General features: G+C 41.0%; 1 protein-coding gene across 8 annotated transcripts in view; it reads left to right on the forward strand.

Moving 5' to 3' along the window:
- Positions 1-25,453, forward strand: part of TOX3 (TOX high mobility group box family member 3) — a 244,161-nt gene that overhangs the window by 165,585 nt on the left and 53,123 nt on the right. For 2 of the 8 annotated variants that reach the window (XM_064386345.1, XM_064386344.1), the window contains exon 1: positions 855-1,350. The exons of the other annotated variants lie outside the window; for them this stretch is intronic. In XM_064386345.1, the coding sequence (XP_064242415.1) occupies positions 1,249-1,350 (102 nt within the window). In that variant the 5' untranslated portion in view covers positions 855-1,248. Of the gene's footprint in view, positions 1-854; positions 1,351-25,453 lie in introns of those variants that run through there. 8 annotated transcript variants of the gene reach the window in all.

The raw sequence follows: 25,453 nt of genomic DNA on the forward strand, positions 1-25,453 counted from the left end.
CCTGCCCTAGACCCAAAAGGCAATCCTCTCCCTGTCACGGAGCCTTGAGTCCAGGGCATGTTTCCATCCCTCTTCCTTGCACCTTGTCTGCAGGGCTCAAGCTGTTAGGTTAACTGGCCTTGTGCTGCTTTAGTGTTTTCTCCAAAAGTTCTGGGGCAGATTTTCAGGTCAGCAAAGCCCCGTGCAAGTGAGCAGATACGGCTGAGCCGTGCCTACGACTGACAAAACAAATTTGGGTTATTAGCGGGTTGCTTTGACTCATCACCCGGAGACTTTGAGAGTGGGGAGGTTTTTGTAAGTGAGGCAAGCTACCGTGGTTTAAAGTCTTGCTCTTGACAGCACATTAGAAAAACCTCGCTTCTTCTGCTACCAACCTGGCGCAGCAAGGCAGCGGTGTGAATCGATAAAGCGCATTATCCTAAAAAAGAAAAAAAAAAAAGCGGAAAACTGGTGGAAGCGGTGAAAGTTACTCACCTGGAACCTTCCGGGAGCGAGGAGAGCCATGAGCAGGGCCGCTCGCAGGCGGCCCCGCTCCGGCCCGGGCGGGGGGAGCGGCGGGAGGGGCGCGGCGGGCGGGGAGGGGCGCGGGCCCGGCCGCTCCGCCCGGGAGCGCTGCCAGCGCGGCGCCGCTCGCTCGGCACTTCGCCCCGCAGCGCGCCCGGCCCGCGCAGCCCTGTTGCACCGAGCCCGGGGTAGCCGCCCCCTCCCCGGCAGCGCGGGGCGGCCGCGGCCCCGCCGTGCCCCGCTCCCCGGCCGTGACGGTCCCCCCGCCTTTGTCGGGCGGGCGGCAGCGGCGGCCGGTCCGTCCGTCAGTCCGTCCGCGCCGGGCGCGTGGCTCCTTTGTGTACAGCAGCTGCTCCTGAATGCGGAGGCAAAGCCTGTGGCTTGGCACTGAGCTTTTAAAAAACAACAGCCCTCCCTCCCTCCTTCCCTCTCCCCTGCCCTCCCTCCTTTCCTCCCCTCCCCTCCTCCCGCCGAGGTGGACGGGCATCCACCTGGGGTCCGCTGCCCACCTCTCCTCTCATCCTCCTCTCTTCTCCTCCTTGTTTACCTGCACTTTTCCGCCGCCTCTTCCCCCGCTGTCCCCGCCGCCCCCCGGCCCTCGCTCGTCCCCGCTCTCGGGCAGGCTCGGCGCCCCGCAGCTCCGCTCCCTCGGCGCTTTGCCCGTGCCCCTACCCCGGGGAAGGCACTTGAAGGTGGATCTATTAAACCTCCCGGCTGTCTCTCCAAGTGGACCAAATCTCCAGCATGGATGTAAGATTTTACCCGGCTGCGGCGGGCAGCGCGCTCCCCGGAGACCCCTCCAACCTGGACTTTGCCCAGTGTTTGGGTTACTACAACTACAACAAGGTGATTATTCCCGCGGGTGTTAATTCCTCGTGCTGCTGCCCGGGCCGCTTGCCCGCGGAGCGGAGCTGGGGCTCCGTCGGGGCGGGGAGGCTCGGGGCTGGGGGATGCGCGGAGCCCGGGGCGGGAGCGCCGCCGCTCTCCGCGGGGCCGGGGGATGCCCAGCCCCGCAAAGTTGTGCTCGGCGGGGCCGGGCGCTCCTCCTGCCGCGGGGCTCGCCCCGGGGGACCTGCCCTCGGGCCGGTGCTCGGGCGGTTCAGAGGGGTGCGAGCGGCAGAGAGCCGGGCAGAGCTCGGGGCGGCGATCCTGCTCCCCAGGGCAGGCGAACAAAGGCGCTCCCGAGCGCGCAGCGTTCGCGGTCGGGTCGGGACTTGCGAACTTTCCCCGGGCGGGAGCCCCGCGGCTCCCGGCGCCTCGGGCGGAGCGCGGGGGGCTCGGACGGCCCTGTGAGGAGAGCACGGAGCCTCCTCTGCTCCGCTCCCTCGGCTCGGCGCGGCTCTGTCATGGCCAGTTCCTAACTAGAGGATTATCCAAACGGGAGGATTATCTAAAAGTGCATCAGCTGCTGGTACAGGAGGGTAACGAAGGCTGTCACAGAAGTTGCAGTACCACTTCTGTCTATTCACACCTCCGCGGCATGTGCAGTGTTTGGAGTAAACCTTGCAGTCAGAAGCAGCAGTCATTTCCCAGTGTCTTACCTTCATTTACAGAAATATGTTTTAATAATACGGGGATGATTTACCACAAATTACCCAAAGTTGAGAATGACACTGTGACTCACGCTATTTTGAAAAAGACTTAGCTGTTTGCACTGTGATGTGTCAATAGCACATTGAGCTATTAGCACTGGGCCCTCACACATGCACATAAAGATCCCTTTCACGCTGTGTTTTTCCTGGTGCTATGTTTGTCCAACCTCTGGGGCCTTTTGTGAGGCACTGTATGAGATGCTGGGGAAGAGAAGGGTGCTGCATGAAGCCTGAACTTACGTTAAATGCTTTTCCTTTTTCAAAAATCCTTTCCAAGTGAAGAGATAAACTTTGCTGAAATACAAACCTCACTTTCAGAGGGACAAGTAGCGTGCGTTCAAACAGATGCAGTAGCCGGAGAAAACTTTCTCCTAGAGAAATCGCGCGTGGGAAGATGTCGCGGGTGGACTGCGGTGTCGCTCTGCAAGCCGATGTCCCTCGGGGCCACTGAAGTTTGGCCGGCGGGGCGGCTGTCCGGCCGGTGTCCGGCTGTCCGGCCGGTGTCCATTTGTCCGGCCGGTGTCCGGGTGTCCATCTGTCCGGGTGTCCGGCCCGTGTCTGGGTGTCAGGCCGGTGTCCGGGTGTCCATCTGCCCGGCTGTCCGGCCCGTGTCCGGGTGTCAGGCCGGTGTCCGGCTGTCCGGCGGTGTCCGGGTGTCAGGCCGGTGTCCGGGTGTGCATCTGCCCGGCTGTCCGGCCCGTGTCCGGGTGTCAGGCCGGTGTCCGGCTGTCCGGCCCGTGTCCATCTGTCCGGCCCGTGTCCGGCGGCCGCGGGGCGCGCACGGCCGCGCATGCGCGCGCGGGGCTTTGTTAGCGCGGAGCGGAGCGCCCGGCGTGAGGGGAAGGTGAAATGTCAGCTCTGGGGGCTGCTGAGGACTCCGGGAGCTCTGAAGTGCCTCGTAAATGTCCGCTCTTGGCTGATAAGCCGGCTAATTTTGGAAACTTGCAGCGCTCACTGGCAGCCGGCGTGTTTCCTGTAAATTTCACTTGTTCTGTGACTTTCCTGTGTTGTGCACGGCGTGCGCTTAATTCAAGCTCCGGTACAGGTTACTCTGTTCAGGCTCTTTCTAAATTTTTTTTGTACGTCCAAAAATTTTAATATCTTCTGAATCCCGGTAGTTTCTCGTGTCCATTAACTTGCTGCTAGTGCACAGTTACATATAACCTTTTAACTGTATTTCCCATCGTTGTACAATGAGAACAGAGTGTGCATTCAGAAAAAGTCAAAAGTAACTAACTTTTGGCCTATTCAGAACATTTCAGTTGCTGTGCTCCTGAACATAATTTTGGCAAGTACCTCGTAGGCCAGGCTTGCAGTCTGCAGCAGAAAATATTTTAATTAACAGAGGACAGCTCATGATGCTTGTGTCTTATAATAGATATCTTTGTATGCAAAAGGCCTGATCTGGGGCAGCCTGACACACAGGAATTGTGTTGCTGTTGCTGTGAGCTCTTCATTGGCTCAGCTGGCAAAACAGCAACGTGGTGTACAGGTGTTTCAAGGACATAAGGAGAATTTGTGAATGAGTTCCTAGAAAGGATGGGCCTAAGTGTGTTAATCTAATCTCATTTTCTGCATTGTTTGTAATCTGTAGTTATGAGTCATTGTAAATCTGTGGCGTTTTTAATTATTCTGATAAAGAGAGTACATCTGTTTTGATATCCTGCCTCCCTGCTTTGCTTTCCTTGTCTTCTGTCCTTTTCTCTGTGTTTCTAAGGAAAATAAATGATTGTTCTGTTAGCTACTGAGATGACCAGAAGGCACTGAAAAAAAGGGCTGAAATATTTACTCTGCTGAAGTAAATATGAGAACTGTTATTGATTTCACTAGGGACAGTATTTCACCTCAAGTCTTTCTGAAACTCATTTGAGTGTCCTGCCCACTCATCCATGCCTGCTTCATTGTTAGGAGCTGAATCCGTGTTCTCCTTGTGACAGTGACATTGCCTGTGACAACTGCTGGGAAGCAGCGTGATGGCAAGAGTAAACAGAATATGTGGTTGTATATATGTGCAAAAGCAGAATTATTTATGTGAAAATATTCTCAAGATCATTAAGAGTTGATGGCATATGGCCCGCCTGTGGAAAATTTTATTTTGCATGATAGTGTCTAAAAATATCAAATTTAAAGCCTTTTAGTGCAAATACATTGCACCCTGTGAGACAACGCTGCCTTCCACCTGCATGCTTTAAACAGAATTTCCCAGGACTGCAGGGTTTTTGTCCTTCAGTGGATGCAACACTGGCAGGAATGTGGCAGACTGACCCGTGAACCCCCAGGCAGGACTTGGGATCTCGGGGTGCCCTGGGAGGAAGGGTCAGAGGTGGGAGGGGAGCTGCATCCTGAGCCCTGGGTCTGGAACCAGGCATGCTGAGGAGCTGTGCTGGCCCTGACCTGCAGGGAGCCTTTGGCTGGATTCCATCCCAGCTGCCTTCTAAGTGCAACGTTGTGCTTTTGAAATTGGTGCTGAGGACTGGATAAGAAGACCTAAGGGTGAGGGATGTCATCTTGGGGTGTTTTGGAGGAGGGGTAGTACTGAGTACATGGCAGGTGTTTGAAATGGACTGATGCACACACACATGCCTGCCACCACTGGCAGCACAGCAGTTTCCAGGAGATTCTCTGGGGTTGCTTTGGTGAGGTGGTGCAACATGGCATGCACATGCAGAGGGCAAAGGAGGAAAGAGGGGCACGGAGTGCAGTGATTTCTCCAAGGTTACACAGTCGGTCACTGACATAATCAGGGCCACAACCAAGGTATTCTGAGATTCAGTCCAGTGGTTTATGCTGAATCTCATTTACTCTAATAGGATTACTTACATGTTTAAAGTAAAGCATGTGCTTAAGTGCTTTGCTGGATCAGGGCCATATTTGATAAGTTTTCAGCCCTGATGTGAGAGTACATTACTTGACCCTGCATGTGTGTGCCTGGTGTGGTTCGGGATAACAGCGATCCACTTCTGCTTCATGCAATTGCCCGAGTGAAACCATGGACTGCCTGCTTCTAGAAGAATCCTGCTGCAGTATACTAAAAAAAATTCACCAAAAAGGAGCTATAAAAATTACAGAAAGTTGAAAGAGACCAGCTGTTGTAAAACATTCTGCTTCTGTTTTGAGCCCTTTTATGGTTCTGCAGATGGAGAATGATTTTGGACATTCAGTACAGTTGAGTAGCTTTTTCTAAACAAACTTTTTCACTTATTGAGTAAATTATATGTCTTGTACTAAAAATATTTAGGGAACTAGTATTCATCCTGGCATATACATGTGGGGTTTTTTTTGGTGTTATTTTTTTTTTTTAAAGAAGCTGTAATTCTTGTAATGCCATTTGGAAAAAGTGAAAACTCCAAAACCTAAATACATACAGCTCAGTGCTTGAGTTATCATATTAAATTCCAGAATCCTTACTTCATTATTTAGCTGCCTGCATTTTATAACGTTTATCTCTACTACACAGATTGTCCTTGAAGGATACAAATTTCAAACATACATACCTTAATTTAGGCACTACCATACATATGAGATTGTCAGAGCTTGATGTTTTTGGCTGAAATATTTTTCATTTTACAAAGGAAGCTCAGGAAGTTTATCTTGTTCTTCCAGAGGTAAAGCAAAGACAGCAGTAGTTTAGTAGCAGCTAAACTGGGGCTCTAAGTCATTCCTATTAGAGTGTTGTTAGGAAAAAGTGGATTACAGTTATGCAAATAATTTAAAACTACTCTTCTTGCAAATTTAGGGTGGCTCTATATGCATGAGTTTTCCTCTCCTGCAGCAGATGGTGAGAGACAATGGGTGCATGGATGTTGCTAAGATAGAAAGCTCTATGTTCACTCATCAGCTGCCCTGCAAATATCTTGTTTACATCGGGGCTCTGCTCCGGTGCAAGGGGCAGGAGGGGCAGTCTCTGCTGCTCTGTGCTGTGCTCCTGTGTGCATCCACAGCCTGACAGTGACAGAGGTGGCCCCAGCTGGTGGGACAGGGCCACAAAGCACCAGGGAGCTCCCCAGAAGTAGAGTTGTGTAGCAGAGACACAAATACAGGTCTTGTTGGAGACAACTTAGGCAGGGGATTGGGAACTTTCTGTTGCAGTATCAACTCAGTAAATGACATTTTATCACCAGTATTTTCCACTGATCATCTGGCACATGTGGCAAGTGTGCTCAACTGCTTCTTTCCCAGAACAGCCAGCTCCTGCCTTGGATATCTCAAAACCTCAGCACTGTGTAGGCAACTGCTGCTAGGGAGCAAAAAAGTTCCCAAAATATTTGTCTGTCCAGTCCAGCACTAAAATTGTTGGATATATAATTCCTAGTCCCTGGAAGAGGAAGTGAAATGGTCACATGAGTATGTCCACCAGAATGAAAATTACAATTTGTATCATCACCCCGCCTTGCATTATGTTGTTTTGCAGGCAGAGTCACCCTGAGGTTTTCTGGCATAGCTAAGAGCTGTCTGTGAAACAGGAAAAACCCCTGTATGCCATGGCTGTGCAGGAACCTGTGGTGCTCAGGATGAACACCTGAAATGGGGATACTCATTGGATTGTGCAGTGTACAGTTTTTCTGTTGCTCACATAGTGCAGCTCCTATACTGAATGTACCATTTGCTGGTTGAGAGTTGATTGTATAAAACATATACTTTGTATAAGTCAATTTTTAGAAATAATTTTTAGATGTTTTCATTACAGTGGGTTACAACCATATCAGTAAGATGCTTGCATGAATGCAGTAATACATAAAGTGTTTGAATGTAATGCTTAGGAGATATTTAGAGTACTTAAGGTATGTGTGGAAATCACTAGTGGGTGGAGTTTTAAAAACAGTGATATTTTGTAGCAATCACAACTCTGGGGTGTGTGAGCCATGGACGTGGAGACCCACTTTACACCTCTGGCTCTGGTGTGAGGAAACATTGACCAAATCCACTGGGATGACAAGAACCTCATTCCCACAGTACACCACATTGTACTTCACAGACAGATACTCAGTCCAGCCTAACCTTATAATGAATTATTGCAAATTTATAATAAAATCTAAAATAGAAGCACAGGAAATAGCAGCCTCTATTCTTTGGCAGATACTCAAGAGAGGCTCTCAGTTGTGTGAATCATTTGTTGCAGTTTTGTGCAGTGTCTGACAAAGCGAGGCCAGTCAAACTGTGACCTGTGGTTTATGCTGCAGCTTTTATTAAATTTACAGTTAATACATACCTATATATTTGTTGAATTCTGATACTCCTTAAAAACCTAAGTAATGCTATTGAACGACGATGATCAAATTTAAGAGGAGAAGAATTTGTACAGCACTAATCCTACCTTTTTATCTGTAATCACTTTCCTACTGCTGTAAAATTGAGTACTGTTATACAGACCTAATGGCAGGGTTGAATTTTCAAATGCTTCACACTCTTATCTGATAGCTGTGTTCTGTACTGTTACCTGTCTGTGTGATGTATTTATAGAGTGCCAGTCACCACAGTATCTTTGTGATGATTGCTACCAAAATTGAGAACTCTGAGGTGAAAATCTAATCAGGACTTTAGATAACAATGTCACACAAGAGCCTTCTGGTCTTTGCCTCTGTGCTCTGTTCAGATGAAGACTTAGATGAGATCATGCTTGCTGCCACGTTATTCATTATTTATTTTTGTAACAAGATTTCTATTTCACATCTTTTCCACTGATGCTAGTGTGTGTCAAAACAGTCCAAATCCCGTTTTGAATGTATTCTCTCTGTTTATACATGAAACAATGTATTCAAAATCACAGGCATTGCAGGGCAGCTGAAATATTAAAACCAAAAGGGAGACTGTCATTACACAGCTGCTTCTACCATGGGTGATCTTGAATATCCAAACTGATGTTTTCATGAACTTCTTCATTCACTTCATGGTAATGGGCAGGTTAGCTGAAAATATTATTTTCATCACATTAAAAATAGCTGAGTCTTATGAGCAGAGTGCTGGAAGTATGATTGGCCAGTGCTGCAGGCTGAATTGTGTTGGAAAAGGTGTGCTACTGAAAACAGACAATGTTTATAATTGAAAACTGTTTTAAGCAAACAGTTCATCTAGTTTTCAGTTTGTTTGTATAGTTCATGTTCCAGCTCTTGGCATCAGTGTTTGCTGTTTATTCCTGCACAACCAGTTTGCCCAGCAGCCACATTTGGTTGAAAAGCTCCATATCAAGAGGGAAAAGAAAAGCAATCCATTCTCAAAAACTGTAAGTTGAAGGTATTCCTTGTATCAAAGTGGTTTTTTCATGCATAGAAGACCCATTTAATGTGGGCATCCTTCACTTACTTACATGTGCATTAGATCAGGCCTGATCTTGGTATTTAATGGAGAAATTTTTATCCATTCAATGTTTTATTTTCACTGTTTTAAAGTAACAGCCCTTCTTACTGTCTGGGTCACTAGAGCCACATATTATTGTTCCTGGCCAAAGACTTCTGAGAGCTGAGACTAACATGGAAAAGAGTGGGTTGTGACACAGGTTAAAAACAAAGGGTGTTTTGGGATGAAATGCCAGGACTTGCACTGGTAACCTCTGAAATAAGGGATCAGAGGTCTCAGCTACTGGCTGGGGTGAGAGCTGCAGAGGCAGCAGCACAGGGATCTCCTCCCTTCCCTGCTCTGCTTTACCACCTATGCAAGTGATGGTTGTGTTAAATCATTATGTTAAAGCTGCACATTTCTCAGACAGATGCTTTTGCATTTGGATTTTCCTTCTGTACAGTGGATATTCTGAAGAGTTCTGATCAACTGGGCAACCTAACAAAAGGCTGGAAATACATAAAATTACCAGCATGGTAGGATTTGTGGAAAATGAAGTCTCATACAGGTGATTGAGATCATTTGGGGTGAGGTGTCTTCATCTCTGCCTTTGATTTCCATAAGAAATTTTGTCAAGAGAAGCTCTGCTGTGTTTGGCATTCCAAGTGGTTATAGTTATTATTGTAATTCTCTAAGCAGTTAATATGAGAGAAATTAGAAATGCGAACCTAAAATCTAAATAATTTTAGACATCTAAGTTAATAAAGTAAGGTTTTGTTTTGTTTTTGTGGGGTTTTTTGGTGTTTTGTTTTGGGGTGGGGCTTTGTTTATTTGTTTTTGTTGTGGGGTTTTGGTGAGTTTTTTGCAAGGAAACAACATGAGCTTTATGAATCATCCTTTCTATCCCAATGGGACAATGCCTGTATTCAAAGTCACTGAATTATATAAAGGTTTGTAGGTTCAGGACATATTTAAACACCTCAGTATTGATTAACTGTCTAATTTTGATAAGAAAATGGTGTTAAAGGCATGTAAGAATCAATTGCTGAATGTTGGAGTAGCTTATTTTCAGAGCAGATCATATTTATCTGCCATTCTTTTTATGCTACTCTCTTTATGGTTGTAAGGCTTACACAAATAGTTGAATTTGTGAATGGTTTGGGATACTGTATTTCAGTACTTGTTATTAATAAAATGCTTTTGTTAAACTGTACTTTTATCAGTTAACTGTTTACCTGATAGGGGATTAACAGTCCTCTATTTACATTCTTTAAATAAAGACGAATTTTATTAGGAATGGAAAAACAATCATTTTGTTTGCTTTAATCGGTTAATGCTGTTACTTTTGTGGTTTCCTGAAAAGCACGTGGCTGAAATGATGATGACGATAATAGGTGGTGGCCATGTAAATATGGGGCTATTGTGCTATTGATCTTTTGCAGCAAAAAACTTGGTAGTTGTGGTTTCCTACCACAACCCAACATGGTTCTTTTTTCTCCCGTTGTTTTGCTTGATACAGTTTGAAATATGTAGTATACTTTGCATTTTAAAAAAGCCTATTCTATACATGTGGTAAAAACCCCAGAATTTTACGAGGCATTCTCTGCTCTTTTTCACAGCAGAACTTTAAGTAAAAACAAGACTGATCTCAAAACTACACTGGACTATAGATGTAAATGTGCTGTGAGGTGCAAACACAAGAGCTTAGTACAGATTTGCACTACAAAGCAATCATGAGAGTAAATAATATGTTTATGCCTATATGACTTTCTCTTTGTGGTTTTATAGGAGTGTCCAATTGCTGTGTTGCAAATGATAAGATGAAGTAATTTGTATCAGTTTATTTTGTCCTTCCAAATAATTTGCAATTTCAGGATATTGTTAAATAAAAGGATCTAACAGATGCTTGTGCTGTCCTTTCCTCCTGACGTTTTTAAATCCTACTTAGAGCTATCTTTATGCTCCCGTGGTGGTGCAGCTGAGACCCAAGGAGAGCATGTGGAGTGGTAAATCAGATGTTATGTCACACAGGGCAGCCAGGCTTCCTAAACAGTGGCTTGCATCACTGCTTCCATGATAGAGATCTACCTGCTGTTTATGACAGAGCAGAAGTGCCTTTGTTTCATTCTCATACTTTCATCTAAGCCTCTTAATGTAGTAGCTCTGTGCTGGTGTCTTGGATGGTGCTTGTAAGGTGCATTGGGTATTGGATGGCTTCTGTAATTGTTGTTTCAAGGATGTGACAAGCCCTCAGTGTGTGCAGCCTCAGTTCTCAGGGTTGTGTCACCTGGGTCTGCCTCCAGCACTCGCAGTCAGCCGTCCCTGTGTGTCGCTGGCTGCAGTGCAGTGGTTCAGTGCCCCCTGCTCTCCCTGGCCTGCTGATGGAAACAATGGTTTGTTCTGAGATTATCCCTTCCTGGAATTAGCTTTGTGGGTGCCTTTGCTGTGAGAGGGCTCTTGGAGTGTGCTCTGCCTCAGCACATTCCTTGGGTGGCTTTCTCATCTACTTGTGGAACTGCTGCCTGCTGTGGCTGTGGCTGGTGCTGATGGCACCTACCAAAAACCTGACATGCTTGGGGCCACCACAGCTGGGACAGAACCTCAGTGTTTGTGCAGCTCAGACTGAATTGGTGAAAGACAGGCAGTTTAATCTAGGGCTAAATGTGACTCAGAGCGATTAATGAGAGATCATATGAAAGGAAAATATGTTCATGAAATACCTACTCAAGCAGGCAAACAAACAGCACATCACTGTTGTGCATACACAGGTGTGGGGTATGTCCAGTGTACAGCTTAGAGATCAGTCTTGCTTTTTTACCTGTAATTCTTCTCAACAAACAGCTATAGAATGGTAGTGTGAGCTTCTGTGTTTATTTTGCCTCGATCTGCAGCTATAGCTTGCCCAGTTTAAGTGGAAAACTGTTTTTCTAAATTTAGTTGGCAAACAACTTGTGATAGGATAGCAGCCTTTTTCTGTCTTCTCTGCTAGAAAGTGTCTGAGTAGGGATGGTGAAGATTGGCTTTGACTTCTATCAGCACAAATATATTGCTGGTGATAACATATCATAGGAGTATGCTGCCTATCTCCTGTATTCTTGTCTCCAGTAAATAGCAATTTTTCAAGGGAGGTCTCAGAATCTGCCCTTCTGTTAATAGTCTGGTGGAGAGTTTACATACCAGAAAAGAATCCTGATTCTTCGCTTGATAACATATTAAAGGGCTTGTTTTTTGTGTTGTGTTTTTTTGGGGTTTGTTTGTTTTTTTGTTTTTTTGGTTTTTTTTAGGTTTGTATTAGGTTTTGTAAAGAAAATTGGCAGCTATTGCTTGTAATACATGTAACTAATAAATGTGAAATTGAAAACGTGACTTTGGACAGTCACACATTTTTAAAGCTCACACAATGTGTATTGGTTTGCACCAGTTCTAACACAGTTCCACTGCTTGGAAAATATGGGGAGGGGCACTTTGCTCCTGCACAGAATACCTGCGTTAGGATACAAACATCTTTGGAGATCATGGAGCTCCTATGATAGCTTGTAACATTTGGATTGCTAACTAACTGAGTTCCATTATAGTGCACTCTGCATCATAGTCCATGTCATTTGTGTGTTTATACAGAATTATTTCTAAATAGAAGCTTTTAAGGTTATTCCATCATGAGGCATAAGTGAGAGACAGTGATAAAAAGCTTGATTTATTATGACTAACTGCAGGTGAACACTGTTGTTATGCCTCATTCTGAGTGTTTCTGTGACTCAAAAAGGACTCCATTAAAATACCATGACGTCAATGGAGTATTTTAAATGCATATCAAAGGATAAAATCTAGAAATCATAATAGTAAAAGCATCTATCCATATACTTTTAGACTAAATAAAGCATTTGTAGATCTTCTGAGTTTCATTTATTCTCTGTGTGGGTAAGACCTGATATCAAGGTTACATTTTGCTTTCTGCTCCCCCAGATGTAACCTTTTTTCTTTTAAAATAAATGTGAAAGTAGAAGGAACAATATCCATGGAGGAAAGTTATTCTGTACCTTCAGGCTCATAAAATCAGATTGATACTTTGCAGCTTCAGTGAGTACAACCAATGCACCACCAATCTGACACAGAATTTTAACAGTGAGAAATCTTTGATTTTCTTCTTTTTAATTATTTTTTCCTCAGTTCTTCTTATTTTGCTCATTTTTAGAGTTTTACTTCATCTTCCACACTTCTGTGGTAGGAAGAAGTCTGCATTATTTGTTGCCAAAGGAAATGGCCGTTTGTTGATTTAAAAGGATAGAAAGGGATGTGAAACACCTTGGGGGACAAAGCAGGAATAGTGCCTTGGGAACCCTGCTAAATATTTACAATTGGAGGATCAAGTGTTTTCAGTCTCTCTGAGTTCTTAAACTTCTTTCTTTTGTTGGCAAGAAGCAGGAATAGAAGGGGGTGAAAATACATGTTATTCCCATTTAAAATTTTTCCCTACATTTTAGAGAACTGATCTTTGCTTCTCACTTGATCAAAAGAAAGAGGTAGGTTTGTCTTTGCTTCTTTGTTCAGTTTGTTTATGGCATCCAAAGTTTGTTTATGGCAAAGGAGCTCATATCTGCAGCCTTTTTCCCCAAAACTCAAGTATCCAGGGGTCTTTGAATGCAGAAGTAAGAAATAAGATTTTAGATGATGAATCTCAGTATGTATGCTAGAGCAAGGCCAGTTGCTTATTGATCCCAGCTACTGAAGTTTTCCCTGTGAAGCTGATTTATGTTTATCTCAAAAAAAACAATCAATCAGTGAGACAAACTGAACTTCATGTAAGAACTGATTTAAAGCATATTCAGCTTTTTCTTTCTCATCCTTACTTTGTAAGAAAATCTTCTATGGATTCAAAGGAAAGGGTGCAATCCTGCTCTTGCACATAGGAATATACTCTCTTTAAACAAAAGAGTTGTATCTGCTTTTGAATTGAGCTTCATAAGTAGTTTCTTGGACATTGAACCACTCATTTCCTAAAAGGATAAAGCCAATTCTTTGTACCTGCTGGCAAGACAAAGGAATCAGTTCTGCTGCTGCTGAGTTATGTGAGGACAGGCTGCAGTGTTGGTAAGTGTTGACTCTGGCTGGTGAGAAACACCTCTTCTGCTGGGCCTCTCATCCTTACCAGGAGCAACACATTGGTCTCACTAGTTTTGTTCTGTACTTTTACTAAATAAATGAATGATTATTACGTTTTCTCTGGCTTAGATACCAAACAAAAGGAAGGGAAATGCTACACTCATCTGCAAAGGTGCAGGTAATTTTCATGTCTGAAGCGTGAAAGAAGTGACACACAAAATTGCAGGTCTAGTGAAAAGTTTAAGGTTTTTTCATAAGTGCCTTCTACTGGAGAATTTATTTTTCTTACAAGAAGAAGACATAAGAGACAGTATCTATGGCCTAACAGTAATAATGGAAAATGCAGGGTGAGAAAGAGAAGTGTTGTTCCAAGCATGGCTGTACAAACCCTGGCCACGAGCTTAGATTGAGAAGGAGAGGAAAGCCTTTCTCTCCAGAGGGCTGAGCTGCTGTGGCAGCCTGTGCATAGAGAAGGAGCAGTAATCACTTTTCAGGCTCAGATGCTAAATGTCATCTGGTTGGGTGAAACGCAGGCCATGGGGTTAGCTGTACTTTTAATCTTGTTTAATGTTGTTGCTTTAGGTTTCATCTTTACATTGCTAAAGTTGTGATACTGAATTCGTGTTATGCACCCTGTGAGTCTTAGAGTGAGTCTGTGAGACTGGACAAGGCAACCACACTTGTGATAATTACTTACACACTTAATAACAACTTTGGAGTATTGCATAACAGCTAGTAAAGAAAATTCATGTCTGAAGTCTAATTATATAATGGAAAACAATTAGAAATGAGATTTATAGATGGTGGGTAGTTATCTAGTATCTCTTAATGAATGTGGAAAGACTATTCAGTTCTTCCTTCAGAGGCGGTGAGCTTTTCCTTGGTGGTGATGAGGAGGGAGGGGAAAAGGCCTTTAAGCATCTGAGGTGGTGGAACAATCCGATAGAACATCTGGAACCTTGATAATCTCTAGAAGTGTGGTATTAAATCATCAGAAAGTTTGTCTTGATGTGGGTGTTTTGCAAGTGCACATCAGGTAATCATCTGCTTCCTCACCTCCATGCTCTGCTAACTGGTAGCTGTCTCTGTTTTTGAGAACACAGCATTCCCAGGAAATATGCTTTGTACTGCATCCTGTGGTGTTCATTTGTATTATATTTTCAGTTCAGCATAAAAAAAAATAGCACACTTATTTATCTACTCTTTTAGGGAAATTTCTACTTCCTCTATTGCCATCATTATTATAAACATAGTATCTTTCTAATTGATCTAATGATTTTTTTCCCTGTATGTCCTTTTCCAGGTCTGTTACATGATAAAAAAATGTGGGCAGTGTGTTTTTTCATTTTAAACAAAGATTATCTGCTGGCTTCTTGAAATGGTCCTCTGGTTGGAGTACATAAAATTGAAACTTCTTCCAAGTAATTTTCTTTGAAAAATCACATGAAATAAGGGTAAAGCTGCAGAAGTTGTATGTCAGCAAACAGTATCTTGAGAATTCTTCAGCTGGAGTGGAATCAGTTCAGTTATTGTTTCCAGCAGAGAGGGCCCAAGTGTGTGACACAAAGACCTGGTAGATCTCAGATCTCTTTGAAAGCCTCTCATTCATAGCACTGGATGTGACACACTGATGTTTTTGGAAATGATCATTTGGCTGAACTGGTTTTGTGTTTCAGACTCAAAAAACCTGTAGATTAATCTCAGAAGTTCAGAAAAATTTAACAATAGTAAATATCTTCTAGTTCTGAGGTTTTAGGAATTAGATGGCTCCTTCTGAACACTGGTAGCCTCATGTTTAGGTAGCTGATTATTTGCATTTGCAGCATGATTTTGTGGGAATTACTGAGCTCTGAAATACAGTGTGAAGATGTGCTGCTTGTTTATAAGGCAGTTTAATTGCAAAAATATTATTGTCAAATTTCATTGCTGCTATTTCTTAATATGTCCCAAGACAATTATATTAATTTTGTGCTATTAAAATGTGATTAAAAACCAGTGTAGATTTTTTTCAATAAGATTATATCTTTGTCTTTTTTTGAGGAGTAGGTTGAAATAGTTAAAAGGTAAACTTTAAAGCAGGTGACTGTAGCTGATGTAAAAGTTTTCTTCAAAACCTCAATTGTCCAAAGTAATTATTCTTCCTACTTTGGCTGCTAAGTACTAACAGTGGGGTTTTGATTTGTTTATGCTTGTGCATCAGAATGGGTAATGAAGTGTTTTATCTGGTTGGAAGAAAGATAATTTTTCTTCTTAAGTTGACTTTAGAAAAGGGAATAGATGGGGCTTTGGTAGCATCCCAGACCCCTGAAGCTCAATGACAAAGCATTTATTCTTGGCCTAATGTGTCAAACACAGATTTTGGGGTACTGGTTTGAGAGATATGGGCTGGGATGTGGCTGGCAGGGAAGCACATCGCAGCAAGGACCTGTGGTGGACTGAAACAGAAAAACCTGGAGTGAGAGCCTGCACAGTGGTCAGTACCTGACACACTTGCCCTGTGTGATCAGGGGCTCAGGGACCAGGGCTTGACTAGCCTGGAGAAGGAAAGACTTCAGGGGATTTGACAGCATACCCTGTACCTGTGAGGAGACGAGGCAGGCTCTGCTCAAGGGTTCATGGTTGGAGGTTGAGTGGTAACAGACACAAGCTAAAATGAGAGTTTCAGGCTGGATGAAAAGAGGAAAAAAAAAACCCTTTGAGGATAACAGAGTATTGGAAGAGGTTGCCCAAAATCCTTGATGGTTCTTAAGACCAGACTGAAGAAAAGCCCCAAGCAAGAAGTTTCTCAATTTGGTGTGGCTGTACTTTGAGCAGAGGTCAGATTAGAGATCTCCTGATGTACCTTCCTAGGGCTGCACAAGGTGAATAGGCAGCAAAGATCAATTTGATCCTCCTTGCACTGTTGTAGAAAAACAGCTCTGGAAGGGTGGCATTGCCTCAGCCTTAGCTTGGCAGGGCCCTGCAGTGGGAGAATGAAGCACTTGTTCCACATCCAGGATAACCATCTCTGCTCTGCTGGGGAGGAGTTGGCTCTCAAGGGGGAGTGAGCTGGTCACTGTGACCTGTCAGACCATGGTGATGTGGTGCAGCTGCCTGGATCCCCCTGCAGATGCATATTAACTCATGACATCCTAAAACAAATGATTTTTGTTTAGCTCCATGTAACCTTGCTGTAAGGGATTTCTAAAATGGAGCCCATCAGTTTGGTTTGGCAGTTGTTACAGTGTAGGAAAAAAGTGTTTAAAGACTTTATTTGAAACTCCAGTCTGGAATAGGTGTCGCTGGTACCTGTTAGCTTTTCATATATGTGACTTGGCTGTTGCTTCTATAATAAAGTTTTAGAGTTCTTCTTTCCTTCTTCAGAATTCTATCCACATGATAATTCAGTTTTTATTCTCTATAGTACTCTTTAGAGAAATTCATCCAAAGGAAGGTAGTTCAAACATCAGAATTTCCTAGAAACCCTGTTGCTTTTGATACACAGAAAAACAAATCACAGTAGCAGCACAGATTTGGAGATGTAAAGTAGTTTTCCTAAAAAATAAAACTTTATTGTGCACAGCATTCTTGGAAGAAGGTTTTTCAAGGAAGCTTTTAACTTTAGTAGATGTTAATTACTGCATTCTACATTTCTTCTTCCTCTGTAGTTGGTGCCAGGTGCTGGTTGTATGAGCTGACAAAAGTGCCCACGTGTGAGAGGAATAGGGAATGTGCTGAACTTTAAAATCATACATTGGATAATTTTCAAAGTCCTAGTTCCAACCTAAATCTTTGTGGTATATAGTGGTACCTAAAATGTTCCTTGTAGGATGTTTTGGATTTTACATTTAAGACACTACAAAAGGATCTGATTTTCAGAGGTCGTATGTTATAGCTATGGCAATGAAGCCCTTTAAAATGTCACACGCCCAAAGCCCTCCCCCAGTCACCACCTGTATTGTAGTCAATTAAGCCTTGACTACGCAGTGCAGTCTGAAATCATGGTAGTCATCCAGGTCGTTGCTACAAGAGAGTGACCTAATGAAATTGCTTTTTTGGGGAGGAAAGGACAGAACCTAAGCACTGAAATGGAAAAAACTCATGATAGCCTTCCAAAACTCAAGACTTCACTGTCATTAAGATCTGCTCCAAACATTGAAAGGAGTAGTAGGTTAAAGAGAAAGTATCACCACCTTCATATCTTAGTACATTTCAAAAAAGCTTTTTTATTCTTATGAAAATATTTTATAGTCACATCAATTTATTAATCAGAAGTAATTAGCTTTTGCAGTTTTAGAGTCATTAGTCACAGAAATCACATACTCTAGAGAAGATGGACCAGGACTTCTTACATATGGCAAAAACATGGTGCTGCCTTTCTGGAAATGGTGCTTTCCCTGTGTTCTTTTGTATTAGTTAATAGAAAACCTCCTTGAAAGAAAAAGGATACTCATCAAAGAATGTTTTATGAAACAGAAAAAGAGAACTCATAAACCCTGTTGGATTCCAAGAGTTATTACATTTTACATCATATGCAGTTTATTTTTCCAGATGCCACAGTTAAAAATAATGTATTTTTAATATAACTTGAAGGAGTCTACAGATTCATAATAGCACGTGACATGTTAATATCCTCTGCAACATCCTACTGGTCATATCCAACTGTGATAAACAGTTGTATGTGCTATAAAAGTGACATCTATTATAAAAACAAGGATAATGCAAAAGGATACAAACAATCTCTTAAATTTGTAAAGAGTGTTGCAAATCTTGAATGTTAATTTGAAAAAAAAAGTACATGCTAATGCTAAGTTTATGCCTTCAGTTAATAGTCTTTTATTCCTTCAGAAAAAAAAATCAAGCAGCTATACTTTAAATGAATTTAATGAACTGCAAAGACTGACATTTTCACTATAAAAGTCACACTTCATTTAATGAAGTAGTTAAATATTGATGCTATATTAAAATACAGGCTGAATAAAAATGATAATATGGTTTTTAAAATAAGAATTTGAGCTGTTTTTTCTTGTTATATTGAAAATTTCATGAACTGAGAAAAGGGAAATACAACAGAATATCTCCATAATAAACACAAGGCTCTTTGTTGAAATAACATTAAAGTTGAAAGAACCAAACCTGTAAAAGTAAGGAAATCAAGTCACCATACTCTAAACTTGGCATCTTTGTACTTAAACATTGAATGTTTAAATGAGTGGAACCAACAGTATTTTCTAAAATTTTCAAAAATTCTTGGAAACAAAGACCTGTGCTACAGGTGGTGCATAGAGGGCCTAGACCTGTGTTTAGCCAGGATAAATCGTTGAATTGAGATCAAACAGGATCCCAGTATAAAGTGCCTTAAGTGCTATGATTTTGATGACAGTGTTCTGGCAAAGCTACCTTCCTGTGTTGTGGCTTCCATACATTTCAGTTGGTATAGTTTGAATTTCCAACTGAATTTTTATACCTGCACTTTCACCATAACATGGACTAAAGGAATATTGCTGGCAAACATGGCTGAGGTGTTTCCCAGCTCCAACACTTACATGATGGTAAGGGAAAAAGAAAACAAGAATGAATCCTACCATGGATGTGAATGGGACCAATGATTGAGTGATGGTATGATTGTCTTCACTTTGATGGATTGAATTATGTTTTAATGTACTTCATAAAGCTGTACCAATTCTGACATCAGGCTTCTGTGTGTAGTAAAACACTGAGGATGACATCTTTGGCTCGTTGAAGTCAATGGCAAAACTCACATTAATTTCAGCCGTCTGTAATTTCATTCTCAGTCGCTGACTTATAAAACAATGGCAAATTGATTTAGTACTTTTTTTTTCCCCTTGGGAAAGAGCTCTACTCTATGTAAAATGATTTGTCTTTTGACTTTCATGCTCTTACTCTGAAAATATGAATTTTAATTCAGGATAAATACAATCTGATTTCCTTCCCATACCTGTGAGCATTTAAACATCAAAGGTGACAAAAGAAAGTGGAGCTATTTTGAAATTGGAAGGTTATATGTATAGTTATATACACAACTGCTAATTGAAACTGATGTTGAGGAAGGTAATTTTCCAGTGTAAGACTGTTGAATTCTTTCTGTGACTAGCAGCTATCAGGTGTGGTCTCTGCATGTGTTAGTAGAAATCTGGTTTAAGTGTTTGGGTTTTTTTTTTCTCCTTACATGCAAACAGTTTTTTCCTTAAAGCAAAAACAAACACTGGAATCTGAAGTTATATAAATGTATTTGGAATACATGCTGTATTTGTGTTTATGACAGTGATCTTCAAAATTCTTCCTAGGCTGCTACATCAGCATGTAATAGCATAGTTGTGTGTCCTGGTATTTTGGCACAGTAGGCTCTGAAACATGAGATACTTAATAGAACATAAAATTTTGTAGGCTATTACATAATATCAGTGAAATTTACCTAGACTTAATAGAGCATTGAGAATTTCTTCCTCCTCTAGACATCCTTCCAGGAAATGGATGTCAAATACATGTTTATGCTCTTCATTGTCTTAAAGTAGCTCAGGTTCTGCAGTAGCTGTGGCTTTGGGTGGCTGATCTGCTCCCTGCCTAAGGCAGTGCTCCCAGGGAATAGAAAAGGGTGCAGCACAGCCCCAAAGAGGAGCATTTGGTGGCATGTTTAGGAATCTGTGTCCTTATCTAGGTAAATCTTCGATGGAAGAATTAAGAGGTACTTGAGAAGGTACTGTCAATTTTCTATACTGCAGAAATTCAATAGTTCTGTATTAGAGTCATAATAGTAAAACTGTAGCAGAGCTGCTGTCTTTAACAGTTGTATGGGGAAAAATGTTTTATTAAACACTAATTTCACTTGTTATTTAAGAAGTAGCTGGCTTTGCACACATTAATCTCTTTTTCTTTTTAATTCAAGGTTGATGGTCTAGGTCTTACACATTGTATTTATGAATAGGGCACTCAATAACTATGCAAAATATCTATTTCTCTCATGGGAATCTGTGCTTTGATATATTCTGATCCTTATTAAATTTAAACAGGATCAAATTTATACAGCTTTGGCAGAGATTTATTAAAATACACTGAGTGGACAGCTTGTGGGAGTGCAGTGTGCTGTAATAACATATGCCTCTTACCAGAGAATAGTAATTATTGAGAATCAAATAAATCTGTAGGAGGTTAAGTATATATGGAAAAGATATCAATTGTAGTTTTCTACAACCAGACACAAGTACTGTCTGAAGATTTGTTGCTGTAAAAAGAAGTGAACCACCTTTATAAAACTCTAAATATTCAAAATGTCATTTACCAACAAAGCTAATGTTCATCCAGTCTTCAAAAAATGTTAATGACATTTGCTCAGTAACATTAAATTCATTATTTAATGCTCTTCATCTACATAATAAGCTATTCACATTTATACCAAAGATTTATTAAAGGTAATTGAAAACTGTTTGTTACAAAGTTCTGTAAATTTCTTCCCTTAATCTGATTTATTATGTCCTTGGAAAGGAAAATACAGAATAATGGTTACAGATAAAATAAAGAAAAAAATAAAGTTAAAATATATCATTCAGCCAGAGTTTGGCATTGGTTTGTTTAAGATTAGATTTAAATTATTGTATGTGATAATTTCACTAGACTGAGAAGTGAAAAGTTTATAGGTGTGCCAGGAAAAGGAGTAACTTCTGGCATAGCTTTGGGTTTGATGAAGCTCCTGTTATTTTGTGATAAAATTCTTTGGAATTTCAAAGCTGGAAACATGTAAAAATGGTGACTTTTCTCACTAAATATTGAAAAAAGACAAACCAGCCATTGGTCTGAGGGCAAAACCAAATATTCTATCCATCTGCATTGCTGCTGTGGGGAAGATTCCTGACTGGGGTTAAAGAGGAGAATTTGGTGGAATGTGTTCTAGTGTGGATAGAGGTTGTGCTTGAAAACACAGCAGGCAGGGACTTGGGTCTTTCATGGTTTGGTTCTTCCAAACAAATTTCCTTTGGAAGGCCACGAAAGACATTTCTTTGATGCCCCCCCAGTTCCTTCAGTTACATGTGGAATTTGCTACTTGTACTGATTAATTCAATGGAAAATAGATTTGCTTTTGAAGCAGCAGTTGAAAATCTGTAGGTTTTGTGCAGTAATGAGCCATTATCCTGATCTTTATGGGTTAGGGATGTTTGAAAGGCAGCAGTACCCAAACAGACAGTTCTGGATGTGCATGGGTGTGAGGCAGCACTGCAGTGACCTTCGGTCTCTGGGCTTTGCTGGTTGTGGTTTGAGTGAATAGAACTTCATTTGGACTGTTCCACTTCCATTTCTCCCTGTGGCATGAAAGATGTGGAGTAATTTCAGCAGGAAATGTATTTTTGAGGGTTTATTGTGTGAAGAGAGTGACTTTTTAAAAGAAAATGCATTTAAATAGAGATTATATTTTATTTAAAACTGCTACTATCAGAATTTCTCCACATTTTATTATGAACATCTAGTGAAAGCCATCTAGTTTCTTAGTAGGAAATTTAAAATATATTAATTTTGGTAAAACTTTTTGTAGGTCTTTATGCTTGAACAATTGTATGGGTTTTTTTAAAAAAAATTCACTTACATTGATGTGGATGTGATATAAATCTAGCTCACTCCTTATCAAATTCATGGTGGCTCTTTTATTAGTCTTTTGTCTGTTCTTCTTTCATCCTACATTTCCAAATGGAGTTTAAGATTTTCCTAAGTAAACTTATTAAACCTGATTACTTCAAGCTAGGAAGTGTATTCTCTTCAAATAATACATGTTCTGTTTCTGTCCTTTACTGTAGGTGAAGAAACACTGTGTATTTGTTAAAATAAAAAAAAAAGGGCATTTCGGTTCCAATCACATTTCAGTTATGCCATGGCTGTGTGACCTTGGGCACTGTTTGTGCTGTCTGTCCCTCTCTGACTTGTTCTGTGAAAGTAGAAATGATGACGATGATGATGATGACAATGATGATGATGATGACGACGATGATGACATATAGGGACCCCCTGGTAGTGCTCTGAAGCTCAGTTCCTGGCTGTTGTGTTGGGCTCTGCAGGCATTTCTACACTTTCATGCATGTTATAATTGTGCATAATATAATTTTGCAGAGATGAGTTTTATATGTATATGTGGTGTGTTATATCAGCAGGTTTCACCACAGTCCTGTATAATTATAGTTCACCAATAAGGCATCTTTTGACATTATTGAAATTTTCATTTCTGTTTGTGATTATAGTAGAATAAAGGTGTAAGGAGTAGGAGAAAATTCTTTTTCTTAAATCCCCAGGTGTTTTGACTCAGAATGTTTACTTTTGTGGAAAATTTTCATGTTTAAGTGTGTATGGAGTCAAGTGATTGTGGAAGAAAACGGGAGTCAGATGAGCTGCAGTCCTAAGAAGATGTTCATCTTGTCTGTTAAATATTTATAGGTCATGCTCTTCACTGTCTAAGCCAATTCAAGAAAACACAATGTTTTGCAACTGATTCTTGTGGTGTTTTCTTTGAAATATACTAATTTCCTTTGGTGCAGTGTAGATGAAGATCTATTTGCTTGTAAACAGACATAAGACAGCTTCTAGCTTAAGCACAGGAAATTTATTGTTATAAAAGATTGCTTTATTTGTTAATAGAGAGGAGCCACATTACACTGGTTTGTATTTACTTTTATTAAATGTGTTATGTGATACAAACAAAATTTAAATATTCCAAATTTTAAACTCTCTTTTAAGAATGCTCACCTCTTGAAATTATTTTCCCTTTTAATGCCTCAAATCAAACATATAGATACCAACTGTTAGGCTATGAATTTATTAATTCATCACAGTAAATCAGGTTGGCACTGTGGCTTATCAAAATCTTCATCTATATTGATATCTTCAGGGTCAAATAGTCATATTGCTTCTCTGAATTGTTGCTACTGGCTATATGCTCTACTACAGGCCCTGATAGAGGGGAAGATTTGTGATTGTATTGAGGGGATTATTAAGGATTTAAAAAAAATGTACTTTTGCATTTTTGACTAAGATTTATCTTGACCGCAATAGTTAGATGTTTTGTATAATGCAGCAATAAATTTTGTTTAGAGATGTAAAACAATTTATGTAATTTATGAATGTCATGGGTTTGTGTATGTTCTACAAAGACACTGTAAGCTAAAGGCAATAGCCTTGTGCTGTTGGAAGACAGCTAAATAATTGTTCTGAAATGTCAGTGGCTGTGACATTCCAAAAACACTGACATTCTCTTGAGTGATGTCTATTTCATCTCAGATTCACAATGATTAATTAATAATGCTGAGCAAGTGGAAGTTTTAATTTGAAGATAACATATGAGGTACAAGATATTAATTGCTCCAAAGATAACATGCTAATTAAAAGGTTTATGCACAGTCATCTAAGGTTAACTGTGCATTGAAATACTTGGAATAGAAACCTAATTATAGTCTCCTATCTGAATGCTGGATTTTTTGCAAAGGTAGCATCTTTTGTGCTTTCTGATTTCCTTTTCCCGGGGAAGAATTCTTTGTGCAACGTTCCTTTTGCAGTGAAGGTAGTTCAAAAAGGAAACAGGCAGTGTAAGCCAAGGATTTAGAGCAGTGTAAATAGTTCTGTGTTGAGTATTAGTTCCAAATGCAGTTGGGAAGATTCTCTCTAAACAAATAAAGTCAGTTTTGAAGAGAAAACACCAACTTCTCACATCTTAAAACAAGGGAGTTGTTTTTAAGTTTTAGAGTCTTCATATTTAGATAAAGGAGTGTGTGTGGTGTCTGTCTCCTGGGCCAAGCTCTGTCTCATTCTCTTAGCAAAAAAGGGAAGGAGAAAAATGCAACTCCTGTGGCTCTCCTATGATTTATTCTGTTGCAGTGCAATTTTCCAGCACAGCAGTTTCTACCATTCCTTCCTCTGTCCTTTGCACCCTTTTGGAAGTTTCAGCATCACCTTATCCAGCTGACAGGAGTGAAAGGAGAGCACCTGGGCCTGGCAAGCTTTGGCTTTCATCTGCAGGAACGTGGCATGTTGGAGCTGGTCCTGGCCCGAGGAGAGCCCCTGTGCCAGCAGCCCTGTAAATAGATAACACGTGTCATGCAAGTGTCATGGCTTTAGAGACAAACATCATCACACACTGAACGTGCAGGTCTTCTTTGTGTTCTCCTTGAAGGACTGTGCAGTGGTTATAGACCTTTTTGTTCTTCCTAGATTAACATAAAGCCATCAGCTTCACACCAGAATAAAACTAAGTGGTGGCAAAGTGAGTTTGGAATTCTTACCCGCATGAAGTAATGGCTGTGGACAGTGACTGTGGTCTCACAGCAGCGTTAACTTTCATTCTTTGTTGGCTCGAAGGGAGCAGCCATTCTTAAGCTCTATAAACTATTTATTACATTCACTAACTCAAAGTGCAGAGGTAGTACCACTTTTATTTTAAATCATCAGGTTGAATAATGGAAAAAAAGTCTCTGTTCAAGAGAATTAAGCAAATATTTAAAGAACATAAATCTTCAGTCTTGGCTTTCTCCAGTGCTACCATAGGCAGCAACGGCAGTTGCTGCTCAGTGCATATATATATATGTACACACATATATATGTATGGGGAGATATTGAATTGCACATGAATACTGCATGTATAGCTAAGATAGCTTCATATTCCCTTATATCCTGCATTGCACAATCATCTTTGTACTAAGGAAAAAGAATTCTTAACTTAATTGAGGCAGACAGATCAGTTACCACAATAAAATGCATCAGTTGCTTCTATGAGTGCTGATTCTGTAGGGCAAGAACTAATTAAACAAATAATTTTTCTGCCATCTAGAAAGCTAAATGTTTTAAAAGTTTATATCCTAGTGTGTTGGACTGAGGTCTAGAGAGAAATTGTCTAAATTCAGAAGTAAGAGCTTTAAAATTCTCTTTTCCCTTTTAAAATTCCCTTTTAAAATTTTCTTTTCCCTTCAGTCCAAAGGAACCTGTAATTTTTCTCAAAAGTCTTTATACTCAGAAAA

Source organism: Passer domesticus, chromosome 12 (assembly GCF_036417665.1).
Source record: "Passer domesticus isolate bPasDom1 chromosome 12, bPasDom1.hap1, whole genome shotgun sequence".
NCBI classification, from domain to species: Eukaryota; Metazoa; Chordata; class Aves; order Passeriformes; family Passeridae; genus Passer; species Passer domesticus.